We start from the raw sequence: 14,172 nt of genomic DNA, 5'->3' as shown, positions 1-14,172 counted from the left end.
TGTACGCAGACAACTGTAATTGCTGTGATTCTAACATGTATTGACTCAAAGGGTTGAATACTTATGTAATCAGGATATATTTGTGTTTCATTTTTCATATTTATTCTTACAAATGTTACAATTTTTCTTCCACTTTGACATTATCAAGTATTTAGTGTAGAACGTTTTCAAAAAATGTAAATTGAATCCATTTTAATCCCACTTTGTAACAACAGAAAGTTGGAAAAAGTCAAGGGGTGTGAATACTTTTTGAAGGCACTGTAACTTATTTGAATGGTTTTAAGATGGTCATGCAATGGATCATTTAGCTATTTGAGTTGGAATTGTAGAACATCTTTAGGTATTAAAAAAATATAAAACAAATATTTTATAAAATATTGAATTTGGCCTTTACTACTATAGCCCATAGAATTGCATTGAATAAAATATTCATAAATGGCAAAAAGAAGACGGTAAAAAAAAAGTTTGAAGTGTCTATTCTATATGTAGGAGGTTTAAAAAGCTCAGGAAATATTTGTGTTGTTTTGCACACATATTTAACCCCTTATTTTTGTTGGCATAAAAGTACATCAATCAATCAGTCAATCAATCAAACATATTTATAAAGCCCTTTTGACATCCGCAGATGTCACAAAGTGCTTATACAGATACCCAGCCTAAAACCCCAAACAGCAAGCAATGCAGATGTCGAAGCACGGTGGCTAGGAAAAACTCCCTAGAAAGGCAGGAACCTAGGAATAAACCGAGAGAAGAACCAGGCTCTGTAGGGTGGCCAGTCCTCTTTGTACACTGCCATTAAGGCATTCTTCAAGATGTTCAAACGTTCATAGATGACCAGCAGGGTAAATAATAATCATAGTGGTTGTAGAGGGTGCAACAGGTAAGCACTTCAGGAGTAAATGTCAGTTGGCTTTTTATAGCCGAGCATTCAGAGGTCGAGACAGCAGGTGCGGTAGAGAGGGAGAGAGAGGGGGAGAGAGAGAGGGAGAGGGAGAGAGAGGGTCAAAAACAGCAGGTCTGGGACAAGGTTTCACTTTCGGTGAACAGGTCAGGGTTCCATAGCCGCAGGCAGAACAGTTGAAACTGGAGCAGCAGCACAACAAGGTGGATTGGGGATGGTGACAGCCAGGAATCATCAGCCAGGAATCATCCTGAGGCATGGTCCTAGGGTTCAGGTTCTCCGGGAGGGGAAAGAGAGACAGAATTAGAGGGAGCATACTTAAGTTCACACAGGACACCAGGTAAGGCAGGAGAATTTCACCACATACGACAGACTGAACCTAGCCCCCCGGCACATGGAGTGTTAAATTATAGACACTTAAGGCCAGGTTCGGGGGTCTGACGATTCCACCGGACAGGGTCAACCAGGCAGGATATAACCCCACCCACTTTGCCAAAGCACAACCCCCACACCACTAGAGGGATATCAACATACCACCAACTAACTACCCTGAGACAAGGCTGAGCACAGCATACAAGATCTCCTCCACCAGACGAGCCCGAGGGGGTGCAAAACCGGACAGGAAGATCACAGCAGTGACTCAGTCGAGTGTAGCGAAAAAAGCCTGGAATGACGTGACGCACCCCTCCTAGGGACGTCATGGAAGAGCACTAGTAAGCCAGTGACACCGTAATAGGGTCAGAGGCAGAGAATCCCAGTGGAGAGAGAGGAGCTGGCCAGGCAGAGACAGCAGGGCAGTTCATCACTCCAGTGCCTTGCCGTTCACCTTCGGTCCCCTAGGCCAGACTACACTCAATCATAGGACCTATTGAAGAGATGAGTTGTCAGTAAAGATGTAAAGGTCGAGACCAAGTTTGTGTCTCTCACATGGATAGGCCAACCAATACATACTAATTGAGCTCTATAGGAGAAAGCCCTGCCTCCAACTGTTTGCTTAGAAATTCTCAGGACACTAAGGAGGCCTGTGTCTTGGGAACGTAGAGTATGTGTAGGTATGTACGGCAGGACCAAATCGGAGGGATAGGTAGGAGCAAATCCATGTAATGCTTTATAGGTTAGCAGTAAAATCTTGAAATCAGCCCTAGCCTAACAGGGAACCAGTGTAGAGAGGCTAGCATTGGAGTAATATGATTAAATGTTTTGGTTCTGGTCAAGATTCTTAAAACCTGTTGATCCTACTTGAGACGCAGACGTCTCAAGTAGGCACCTGGAAATGCAAATACACTACGCTAAATGCTAAATGTACTCGTTAAAACTCAAACGTTCATTAAAACACACATACAGGGTATTGAATTAAAGCTACACTCGTTGTGAATCTAGCCAACAAGTCAGATTTTTAAAATGCTTTTCGGCGAAAGCATGAGAAGCTATTATCTGATAGCATGCAACACCCCAATATACCTGAAGGGGACGTAAACAAAAGAATTAGCGTAGCCGGCGCTACACAAAAATGCAGAAATAAAATATAAAACATTCATTACCTTTGATGATATTCTTTGTTGGCACTCCTATATGTTCCATAAACATCACAATTGGGTCTTTTTCCCGATTAAATCCGTCCATGTATGCCCAAAATATCCATTTGTATAGCCTGTCTGGTTCAAGAAAAAAGCTCTCTTCCAACACGCAACGTCATTTTTTAAAATTATATAAGTTGCCTATATTCTTTGACAAAACACTTCAACCTACTTTTGTAACCCAACTTTAGGTATGTGTAAACGTTAATAAGCGATCAAATTGATCACTGGGCGATCTGTATTCAATAGCAGCTACTCAAGAAAACAATGTCAATTTTTCTCTCTTCCAAAATCGATTGCTGTAGGCTGAATGGAATGAAGGATCTATTTGTCATGACACAAAGGATTTTTGTCAATGAAAATGACGTTTTTGGCTACATCGTGTGGAAGCTGTAGGAATTGCAGCCTTGGCCCTATTAATTTTGGTGCCCCTTAAACAATACATGCATGTGGCACATGGATATATTTTTCAGTTTTCAGTGACCAGTTTTTCTTGCGCTTTTCGATGAAACACACGCTCTGTTATAGTCACAGCCGTGATTTAACCAGTTTTAGAAACTTCAGCGTGTTTTCTATCCACACATACTAATCATATGCATATACTATATTCCTGGCATGAGTAGCAGGACACTGAAATGTTGCGCGATTTTTAACAGAATGTTCGAAAAAGGAGAGGGTAGACTTAACAGGTTTTAATAGATTAAATTATTAATGTAACTTTAGTTGTTCTACAAACGTTTGGCTATATGTTTTGATTTTAAGTACATTGTAAGGCTGCATGATGCGACTCTAATGATGATTTGAAAAAAGTAAATTGAAAGAGTAAATTGAGCTCTGCTTTGTTTTTTTTTGCGCAGGCTGTACACACTCCATCAGACTCTCATTCACAATTTGACAAGCACTTGATAATGTCTCGAATTTCCCGGTGGCATCACCTTTGTATGGCTGTAATGCCTTTTGCGGCCAGTGGCAGTTGTGCCCTTGGCACAGACTGCTGCGTTGTGCTCTTCTCCCTGAGTGCTGCACGCTCTGAAGCACCTCTCACTCACATGGCTCTCCATCACGTGATCAGGTCTTTATCACTGGCCACAAGTGAAGACAGACACATTGGGGACACTACTGCACACTTCCTTATCCAATCCGAGGTGCATATTGAAGATATTGGAAGAACTGTCCACATTTACTTTTCGTCAGCTAACAAGATGAGAAGGCCTAAAGAACAGCAAAAACACTAGCCTATGTCAATCTACTGTCCTCCATAGTACAAAAGTCCACCTATTCTATTCTGTGAGAAATAAATATTCAAAACATAGTCTGGGATGGTTGTGGGATGCGATAGATCTCAAATTAATACAACCACTAGCATAAAAAAACATGTTTTTACGCAATGTGGCTGACGCAACAGATCAGAACGTATAGCTTAAAATGTTGATAAACTATTAGACTATTTCTTCACATTATAAGTGCAGCAATGCACACATGGCAGTGGGCTATAAGTGCAAATGTTTCATTACCTGGAAAACACCATTTTCAAAAGTGACCGCAAATGTGATTATGCTTGTAATGCTTGTGATGCCGGTTAATATAAAGGTGAATTTTTATGGTGAAAATTATCTTCCCTAAACTTGAAACTCACGTACAGCTTATGTATTCTAGTTAGGCTCTACACCCCTTGTACAGCGGATTAATGTGATTCATTTTAAGAAGTTATTTGGCCACTTATTAACCTATAGCACTTAGCCATCCCGGATCCGGGATCGTGAATACAGCCTCAAGCTCATTACCATAACGCAACGTAAACTATTCATGAAAATCGCAAATGAAATGAAATAAATATGCTAGCTCTCAAGCTTAGCCTTTTGTTAACAACACTGTCATCTCAGATTGTCAAAATATGCTTCTCAACCATAGGAAAACAATCATTTGTGTAACAGTAGCTAGCTAGCGTAGCATTTAGCGTTAGCATTAGCATTCAGCAGGCAACATTTTCACAAAAACCAGAAAACCATTCAAATAAAATCATTTACCTTTGAAGAACTTCAGATGTTTTCAATGAGGAGACTCTGTTAGATAGCAAATGTTCAGTTTTTCCTGAAAGATTATTTGTTTAGGAGAAATTGCTCCGTTTGGTGCGTCACGTTTGGCTACCAAAAAAAAACGAAAATCCAGTCATCAAAACGCCAAACTTTTTTCCAAATTAACTCCATAATATCGACTGAAACATGGCAAACATTGTTTAGAACCAATCCTCAAGGTGTTTTTATTACATATATCTTCGATGATATATCGTTCGTGGAAGTGTGCTTTCTGTTCTGAATCCCAGGAGAAAATGCCCGCAGCTGAAGATTACGCACCAATTTAGACACAATTTAGACAAACGACACCGGGCGGACCCCTGGTAAATGTAGTCTCTTATGGCCAATCTTCCAAAGATATGCCTACAAATACGTCACAATGCTGCAGACATCTTGAAGAAACGACAGAAAGGACAGGCTCGTTCCTGGTGCATTCACAGCCATATAAGGAGACAATGGAAAACAGAGCCTCAGAAATTCTGCTCATTTCCTTTTTGAAGTTTCATCTTGGTTTCACCTGTAGCATGAGTTCTGTGGCACTCACAGATAATATCTTTGCAGTTTTGGAAACGCCAGACTGTTTTCTTTCCAAAGCTGTGAATTATATGCATAGTCGAGCATCTTTTCGTGACAAAATATTGCGCTTAAAACAGGCACGTTTTTTTATCCAATAATGAAATAGCGCCCCCATAGACTCAACTGGTTTTAAAACATATAGGTCTATGGGCTAGGCAACATGACGTGTGCAACTATGATTCGCTGGGCATCATTCACAAGTGACAATATATAATTTACAAGTGAAAGGCTTATATTGCCACCCATTTTTGATTTAATCTTGTCTTTAGATATACTAAATCATTTTCAGTGCATTAAGAACGTATTCAGACCCCTTGACTTACATTTCAGCCTGGATAATGACAAAGTAAAAACAGGTTTTTAGAAATGTTTGCAAATGTAAAAAAACAACAAAAAAACAGAAATATCACATTTACATAAGTCTTCAGACCCTTTATTCATTAGGGTCCGACTGGAGCCTGGATGACAGGTCAGTTTGGAGGAATGTGTCTATTCCAGGACTGGGGAACAGGCAGAGTCCGGGACAAACATCCGGTTAGCCTTACGGACCATGCTCTCAATACCCCACATGACTGCAGCCACTAGACAGGAGGTAGGGAGGATGGTCTCGGGGTCAGACAGAGTAGCAGCAGGGCAATACAACTGTAAGAGTGTGTACTGCTTTATGTTCTTGGACCCCGGGTGGTAGGAGAGAGTGATATTGAACCGGGTGAACTACAGGGCCCAACGAGCCTGCCTAGAGTTGAGGCGCTTGGCGGTGCGGAGATATTCCAGGTTCTAATGGCCAGTCCACACTAAGAATGGGTGTTCTGCCCCTTCCAACCAGTGCCTCCACTCCTCCAACACCATTTGACGGTGAGGAGTTCTCGATTTCCCACATCTCAGCAGGGGTAAGACGATGGGAGAGGATAGTACAGGAGTGGAGCTTTTGGTCCTGGGAAGAACGCTGGGACAGGACGGCCCCCACTTCGACATCTGAGGTGTCGACCTCCACCACAAACTGACGGAACGGGTCAAGATGGACTAAGATGGGGGCTGAGGTGAATCGACATTTAAAAGGTCTGAGAACGCCTGGTCAGCTGCTGGCGACCCCATGAAGGAAACCTTGGGAGAGGTGAGTGCTGAGAGGGGGGAAGCCAGGATACTGTAACCTGCACCTCCGGTTGGAGTACCGCAAAGAACATTATCCCCTCTACAGTTCGTCTTCTGTTGCCCCGTACCCTCCGTATTCATCCCACTTTTCATGTGTCTAGGATAAAACCTATGTCTCACAGTCCTTTGTCTCCCATTTGCCTTGATGACACCTTTGTACACTCTTGGCATTCTCTCAACCAGCTTCACCTGAAATGCTTGTCCAACAGTCTTGAAGGTGTTCCCACATATGCTGAGCACTAGTTGGCTGCTTTTCCTTCACTCTGCAGTCTGACTCAATCACAAACAATCTCAATTGTGTTGAGGTCGGGTGATTGTGGAGGCCAGGTCATCTGATGCAGGGCTCCATCACTCTCATTATTTGTCAAATTGCCCTTACACAGCCTGGAGGTGTGTTGAGTCATTGTTCTGTTGAAAAACAAAATGATAGTCCCAGTAAGTGCAAACCAGATGGGATGGCGTATCGCTGCAGAATGCTGTGGTAGCCATGCTGGTTAGAATTCTAAATAAATCACAGGCAGTGTCACCAGCAAAGCACCCCCACACCATCATACCTCCGCCTCCACATTTCATGCACCGCACATGCGGAGATAATCTGTTCAACTACTCTGTGTCTCACAAAGACATGGCGGTCTGAACCAAAAATCTCAAATTTGGACTCATCAGACCAAAGGACAGATTTCCACCGGTCTAATGTCCATTATTCGTGTTTCTTGACCCAAGTAAGTCTCTTATTATTATTGGTGTCCTTTAGTAGTGGTTTCTTTGCAGCAATTCAACCATAAAGGTCTGATTCACGTCTCCACTGAACAGTTGATGTTGAGATGTGTCTGTAACTTGAAGTCTGTGAAGTATCTATTTGGGCTGCACTTTCTCAGGCTGGTAACTTATCCTCTGCAGCAGAGGTAACTCTGGGTCTTCCTGTCCTGTGGCGGTCCTCATGAGAGACAGTTTCAACATAGCGCTTGATGTTTTTTTTGACTGCACTTTCAAAGTTCCTGACATTTTACGGATTTACTGACCTTCATGTCTTAAAGCAAGATGGACTATCATTTCTCTTTTCTTATTTATTGTAAATGAGAACTTGTAAACAATTGTAAATGAGAACTTGTTCTCAACTTGCCTACCTGGTTAAATAAAGGTAAAATAAATAAATAAAATAAATAAAAATTTGAGCTGTTTTTGCCATAATATGGACTTGGTCTTTTTCCAAATAGGGCTATCTACTGTATACCCTCCTTACCTTGTCACAACACAACTGATTGGGTCAAACGAATAAATTCCACATTAACTTTCAACAAGGTATACCTGTTAATTGAAATGCATTCCAGGAGACTACCTCATGAAGCTGGTGGAGAGAATTCCAAGTGTGCAAAGCTGTTATCAAGGCAATGGATGGCTACTTTGAAGAATCTCAAATATATTTTGATGTGTTTATCACTTTTGTTATTTCATAGTTTTGATGTCTTCACTATTTTTCTACAATGTAGAAAAAAGTTAAAATAAAGAAAACCCCTTGAATGAGTAGCTGTGTCCAAACGTTTGACTGGTATGCAAGTATTCCCAGCACTGTGTCAATACTTTGTAGAAGCCCCTTTGGCAGCGATTACAGCTGTGAGTCTTTCTGGGTAAGTCTCTTAGAGCTTTCCACACATGTATTTGCCCATTATTCTTTTCAAAATTCTTCATTAATTTCATTATTCTTTATAAAAATCCTCAGTTATTGCCATAGATTTTCAATTAGATTTAAGTCGGCCACTCAGGAACATTCACTGTCTTCTTGGTAAGCAACTCCAGTGTGTTTTGTAGGTAATTGTCCTGCTGAAAGGTGAATTTGTCTTACAGTGTAGGTTGGAAAGCAGACTGAGCCCTGTTTTCCTCCACGATTAGCCTGTGCTTAGCTCTATTACGTTTATTTTTACTCTGGCTGGGCATATAAGTGGAAGTGATAGCTCATCTACAGTATTTGCTGACTCATCTATCATTGCTCAGAAACATTTATTTTGCTAATGTATCCTAAATCAAGTGGAGGCCTAGTCTATTTTTACAATTTATTTTTATTTCATTAAACTTTATTTAACCAGGTAGGCTAGTTGAGAACAAGTTCTCATTTACAACTGCGACCTGGCCAAGATAAAGCAAAGCAGTGCGACAGAAACAACACAGAGTTACACATGGAATAAACAAGCGTACAGTCAATAACACAATAGGGGGGAAAAAGTATATATACAGTGTATGTAAATGGCATGAGGTGGTAAGGCAATAAATAGGCCATAGTAGCAAAGTAATTACAATTTAGCAGATTAACACTGGAGTGATAGATGAGCAGATGATGATGAGCAGATGATGGTGTGTGACTAGTGATACTGGTGTGCAAAAGAGCAGCAAAGTAAATAAATACAATATAGGGATGAGGTAGGTAGATTGGGTGAGCTATTTACAGATTTACAGACTATGTACAGCTGCAGCGATCGATTAGCTGCTCATATAGCTGATGTTTAAACTTAGTGAGGGAAATGTAAGTCTCCAGCTTCATTTTTGCAATTCGTTCCAGTCACTGGCAGCAGAGAACTGGAAGGAAAGGCGGCCAAAGGAAGTGTTGGCTTTGGGGATGACCGGTGAGATATACCTGGTGGAGCGTGTACTACAGGTGGGTATTGTTATTGTGACCAGTGAGCTGAGATAAGGCGGAGCTTTACCTAGCATAGACTTATAGATGATTATTTGCTATCGCTATTGACTCACACACATGCAATTTATAAAGCCTGCAGAGGTTGTGAAATATGAACTTGAGACTCACATGATTTTGAAAATTTAGATTGCTATGGGGACAGCCAAAGTACCCTTTTAGGTTCTAGACATCACCTTTTTTTTTCCTAAGAGTGTATGCCTGCTCCCTACTAAGCATGGAATTTATAGTTCATAGAAGGGCTTACGCCCATGTGGCGCAACAGGTCACATTTTTAGGTCCTGCTTAGATTGCATTTTACAGCGGAGCCCAACTGGAGCCCAACTGGTGCAAGCGACCCCTGTATCCTGACTGTGACCTTTGTATGAATCATAGAAAGTCAGACCTACACATTGATATCAATCAGTAAAACTATCCATCCATCAATCAATCAATTTCCACTCTGAATAAAGTGTCTCACCCCTCCTAGGTTGCCATCAGAGGCAGTGACAATGAGACGATACTGGTCAGTGGTCTCCCTGTCCAGAGGCTTTCCCAGAAGCAGGAGGCCTATCCTGTAGAGGGAGAGACAACAACACACAGCAGCATTAGTAAACAGCTAAATTCATACTGTATTACATCCATCAGGACTTAATCTCCATCCAGACAGAATTTGGGGATTCTAATCGGATAACTCACTTTCCTGTCACAGTCCTCATTAGTTCCCTCCCCAGTGACTCTGCGATGGCTGGATAAGCTACATTATGGTATAAGTCCACAAGTCCCTCTAGTGAGCTAAGCGTTCCATCATATTGCAGGGACTTATCTAATACTTTCACGTCAGCGAAGGGGAGTGAACATGTGTAAATGGATGGGTGTGGGTTCTAAAACTGTCTCTTTACAGTCTAGACTCTACACTGAGAAACACACACAAATCCCTATAACACCTGGATATGACTTATCAAGGGAATGTCAAAGGTAAAAAATACAATAGTGTACAAAACCAACACCTAACCTGTTTTGGATTTACAGAAAGGAACATAAAAGATAAATCCTCTTTAAAATTACAAGAGTCCTTGGTGACTCATTTCTATCATAAGGAGGCAGAATCCTTAATTTACAGAGTTTTGTTGCAGTTTACTGTTTGCAGGCAGCGCTGAGAAGAGGAGAGAGACAGCGAGAGAGAGAGAGAGAGAGAGAGATATAGCAGTAAACTGAACTGGACATCATTTATTAAAGCAGGATTTAACAGCAATAGTAAAAACAAATCTGCTCAGGACAATGAGGTGGATCAGCTGGTGTACTTAAGACCAATGTTCCCTCTAAATTGTGCACGTTCCTGCGCAGAAATGTGACTTGTTTCAGGAAACTAGGTGTATGTCTCGGGTCACTACTTCACAGTAGAGCCATTTGAATGTAAACTTTTTTTAATCAAAACACTTTAGCTGGCTGACTCGCTCTTATTATTTCTAACAGGAGGATTGACATGTTACCCAATGCTGATTTCGAGATTCAGAATCTAATCAACAAAGCGCACATTGATACACTGACGAAAAACCTTAAACAGCATCTTGTCAAGCTGCAGGGAAAGTTTTGCGACTACTTCCCGGAGGAGAACAGGAGACAAGACGACTGAATATGGGACCCCTTTCAAGTGGAGATGGGAAGTGTCACGTTGCCAAGCAACAAATAGGTTCTGCTGGTGTAGCTGTCATTTGATCGCGGACTGAGTATGCGCTTCCTGGAAATGACACTGCCAAAGTTCTGGAGCAGCGTAATGGGAGAGTATCCTGCACTCGATTGTCATGCAATCAGAATCATGCTACCACACCCACAATAAATCAACAGGTTAATGAGTTATTGTTCACTATGTTAATTATTATTGTTCATTGTACATTTTATTGAATTGGTTAAAGTGTACACATTTAAAAATAACTTCTCACGGTTGTGAAACTATTGACATGATAATTGATGATTAATAATTCCTAATAATTGTTGTTTTTTCTATTTTAAATACTGGTATGTGTTACTGTTCATTGACATTATTGGACTGGTATGTGTTACTGTTCATTGACATTATTGGACTGGTATGTGTTACTGTTCATTGACATTATTGGACTGGTGTGTGTTACTGTTCATTGACATTATTGGACTGGTATGTGTTTCTGTTCATTGACATTATTGGACTGGTATGTGTTACTGTTCATTGACATTATTGGACTGGTTGTGAGTCTGATCATTTATTACAACCCACTCCTGAATTGGTTGCCTAATTAAATGTTTCATTCTCTTGAATTGAAAAAAATGTTTTCTCAGTTAACCTTCCTTGGGTTAGGGGGCAGCATTTTCACTTTTGGATGAATAGCGTGCCCAGAGTGAACTGCCTCCTACTCTGTCCCAGATGCTAATATATGCATATTATTATTAGTATGAGATAGAAAACATAGAAAAGATAGACAAGTTTCTAAAACTGTTTGAATGATGTCTGTGAGTATAATAGAACTCATATGGCAGGTGAAAAACCTGAGAAAAATCCAACCAGGAAGTGGGACATCTGAAGTTTGTAGTTTTTCAAAGCTTGGCCTACAGAATACACATTGAGATATGGATAAAGTTGCACTTTCTACAGCTTCTACTAGATGTCAACTGTCTTTAGAAACTTGAATGAGGATTCTACTATAAAGGAGGGACTCATGAGACCTCTTTGAGCCAGTGGTCTGGCAGAGTGCTTTGGTCTCATGACGCGCGCTCCCAACAGAGTTACCTCTCATTCCAGTGCTTTTCTGAGGACAAAGGAATTCTCCAGTTGGAACATTATTGATGTTTTATGTTAAAGACATCCTAAAGATTGATTCCATACATCGTTTGACATGTTTCTAAAGGACAGTAACGGCAATTTTAAAGTTTTTGTCTGGATGAAGTGCATGCGCCTCATGAAGATGGATTACTGGGCTGAACACGCTAACAACAAGTGGCTATTTGGACATAAATTACGGACTTTATGGAACTTGAAGATCATGAAAGATGAAGATCATCAAAGGTAAGTCAATATTTATGGTGTTGTTTCTAACTTTTTGACTCCAAAATGGCAGATATTCCTCTGGCTCTTTTGGGTTCTGAGCGCCGTTCTCAGATTATGCTTATGAGTTTTCATTGGGAATCCAGAAGTTCCTCTCGCTTCCACTGGATGTCAACAGTCTTTAGAAATTGTTTGAGGTTATTCCTTTGTGTAATGAGGAAGTACGGCCATCTTGAATGAGGGTCCAGAAGGATAGTTTCCGTTTGTTTTCTTCCTGTATTGAACACAGATTATCCTGTCTTCAAATGTATTGATTATTTACGTTAAAAAAGACCTAAAGTTTTATTACAAAGTAGTTTGAAATGTTTTGGCAAAGTTTACAGGTAACCTTTGAGATATTTTGTAGTCACATTGAGTAAGTTGGAACCAGTGTTTTTCTGGTTCAAACGCACCAAATAAATGGACATTTTGGATATATATCGACGGAATTAATCGAACAAAAGGACCATTTGTGATGTTTATGAGACATATTGGAGTGCCAACAAAAGAAGCTCGTCAAAGGTAAGGCATGGATTATATTTTTAAGTCTGCGTTTTGTGTCGCGCCTGCAGGGTTGAAATATGGTTTCTCTCTTTGTTGACGGAGGTGCTATCCTCAGATAATAGCATTGTTTGCTTTCGCCGAAAAGCCTTATTGAAATCTGACATGTTGGCTGGATTCACAACAAGTGTAGCTTTAATTTGCTCTCTTGCATGTGTGATTTAATGAAAGTTAGATTTTTATAGTAATTTATTTTAATTTTGAGCTCTGCATTTTCGCTAGCGTCCCACATTTCCCAGAGAGGTTAAGGAGAAGTCTATCTTTAATTATGTGAATAACACTTGTATCTTTTATCAATGTTTATTATGAGTATTTCTGCAAAATCACCGGATGTTTTGGAATCAAAACATTACTGCACATAAGGTGCCAATGTAAACTAAGATTTCTGGATATAAATATGCACATTATCGAACAAAACATACATGTATTGTGTAACATGATGTCCTATGAGTGTCATCTGATGAAGATCATCAAAGGGTAGGGATTAATTTTATCTATATTTCTTATTTTTGTGACTCCTATCTTTGGCTGGAAAAATTTCTGTTTTTTTGACTTGGCTATGACCTAACATAATCATATCTGGTGCTTTCTCTGTAAAGCATTTTTGAAATCGGACACAATGGGTAGATTAACCTCTCTAGGTTATGTGGGACGCTACCGTCCCATCTGGCCAACATCCAGTGAGGTTGCAGAGCGCCAAATTCAATTACAGAAATGCTCATTATAAAAATTCAGAAAGCAAAACATATTTTACATAGGTTTAAAGATTAACTTCTTGTTAAACCAACCACAGTGTCATATTTATAGAATACTTTTAGGCAAAAGCATACCTAGCCCAGAACATACCTAGCCCAGAACATAGCCCAGTTGACAAATTATTACAAACAGTAACCAGCCAAGCAGAAGCGTTACAAAACTCAGAAATAGAGATACAATTTATCCCTTGGGGGCAATCAGTAGACATTCATTTACTCAATAAATGTTCCTTTTGTTCGATGAAGTCTCTTTATATTCCAAAACCTCTGTTTTGTTAGTGTGTTTTCTTCAGTAATCCACAGGCTCAAAATCAGTCAAAACAATCAGACAAAAACTCCAAATTGTATCTGTAAAGTTATTAGAAACATGTCAAACGATGTTTATATTCAATCCTCAGGTTGTTTTTTAGCCTAAATGATATATAATATTTCAACCAGACAATAACGTTGTCAATATAAAAGGTAAACAAGAAATGCACATGCGCCTGAAAAAACTCATGCGTCACGTTAGGGTCCACTCGTTCAGACTGGTCTTACTCCCTCATTTATAAGAATACAAGCCTGAAACGATTTCTAAAGACTGTTGACATCTAGTGGAAGGCATAGGAACTGCAAATTGAGTCCTAAGTCAATGGATACTGTAATGACATTGAATAGAAAACTACAAAACCAAAAATAAAACTACTACCTGAATGGATTTTTCTCAGGTTTTCGCCTGCTAAATGAGTTCTGTTATACTCACAGACACTTTTTTAACTTCTCATGACTCTCAAACCCGCATGCGGGAGCGTAACCAAACCCTCAAACTAATTAGCATAACGCAGCAGATATAAATCTTCCTAGAAAATC

The 14,172-nt window shown here is 40.1% G+C and overlaps 1 protein-coding gene across 1 annotated transcript in view; it reads right to left on the bottom strand.

Moving 5' to 3' along the window:
• The window catches only part of LOC110502464 (protocadherin-15-like), a 278,820-nt gene that overhangs the window by 154,813 nt on the left and 109,835 nt on the right, over positions 1 to 14,172 (bottom strand). Inside the window, exon 18 of the mRNA XM_021580491.2 lies at positions 9,431 to 9,524. Within this exon, the coding sequence (XP_021436166.2) occupies positions 9,431 to 9,524 (94 nt within the window). The remainder of the gene's footprint in view (positions 1 to 9,430; positions 9,525 to 14,172) is intronic.

The sequence above is a fragment of the Oncorhynchus mykiss genome, chromosome 23, assembly GCF_013265735.2.
Source record: "Oncorhynchus mykiss isolate Arlee chromosome 23, USDA_OmykA_1.1, whole genome shotgun sequence".
Classification (NCBI taxonomy): domain Eukaryota; kingdom Metazoa; phylum Chordata; class Actinopteri; order Salmoniformes; family Salmonidae; genus Oncorhynchus; species Oncorhynchus mykiss.
This window is presented reverse-complemented; position numbering and strand designations above follow the sequence as displayed.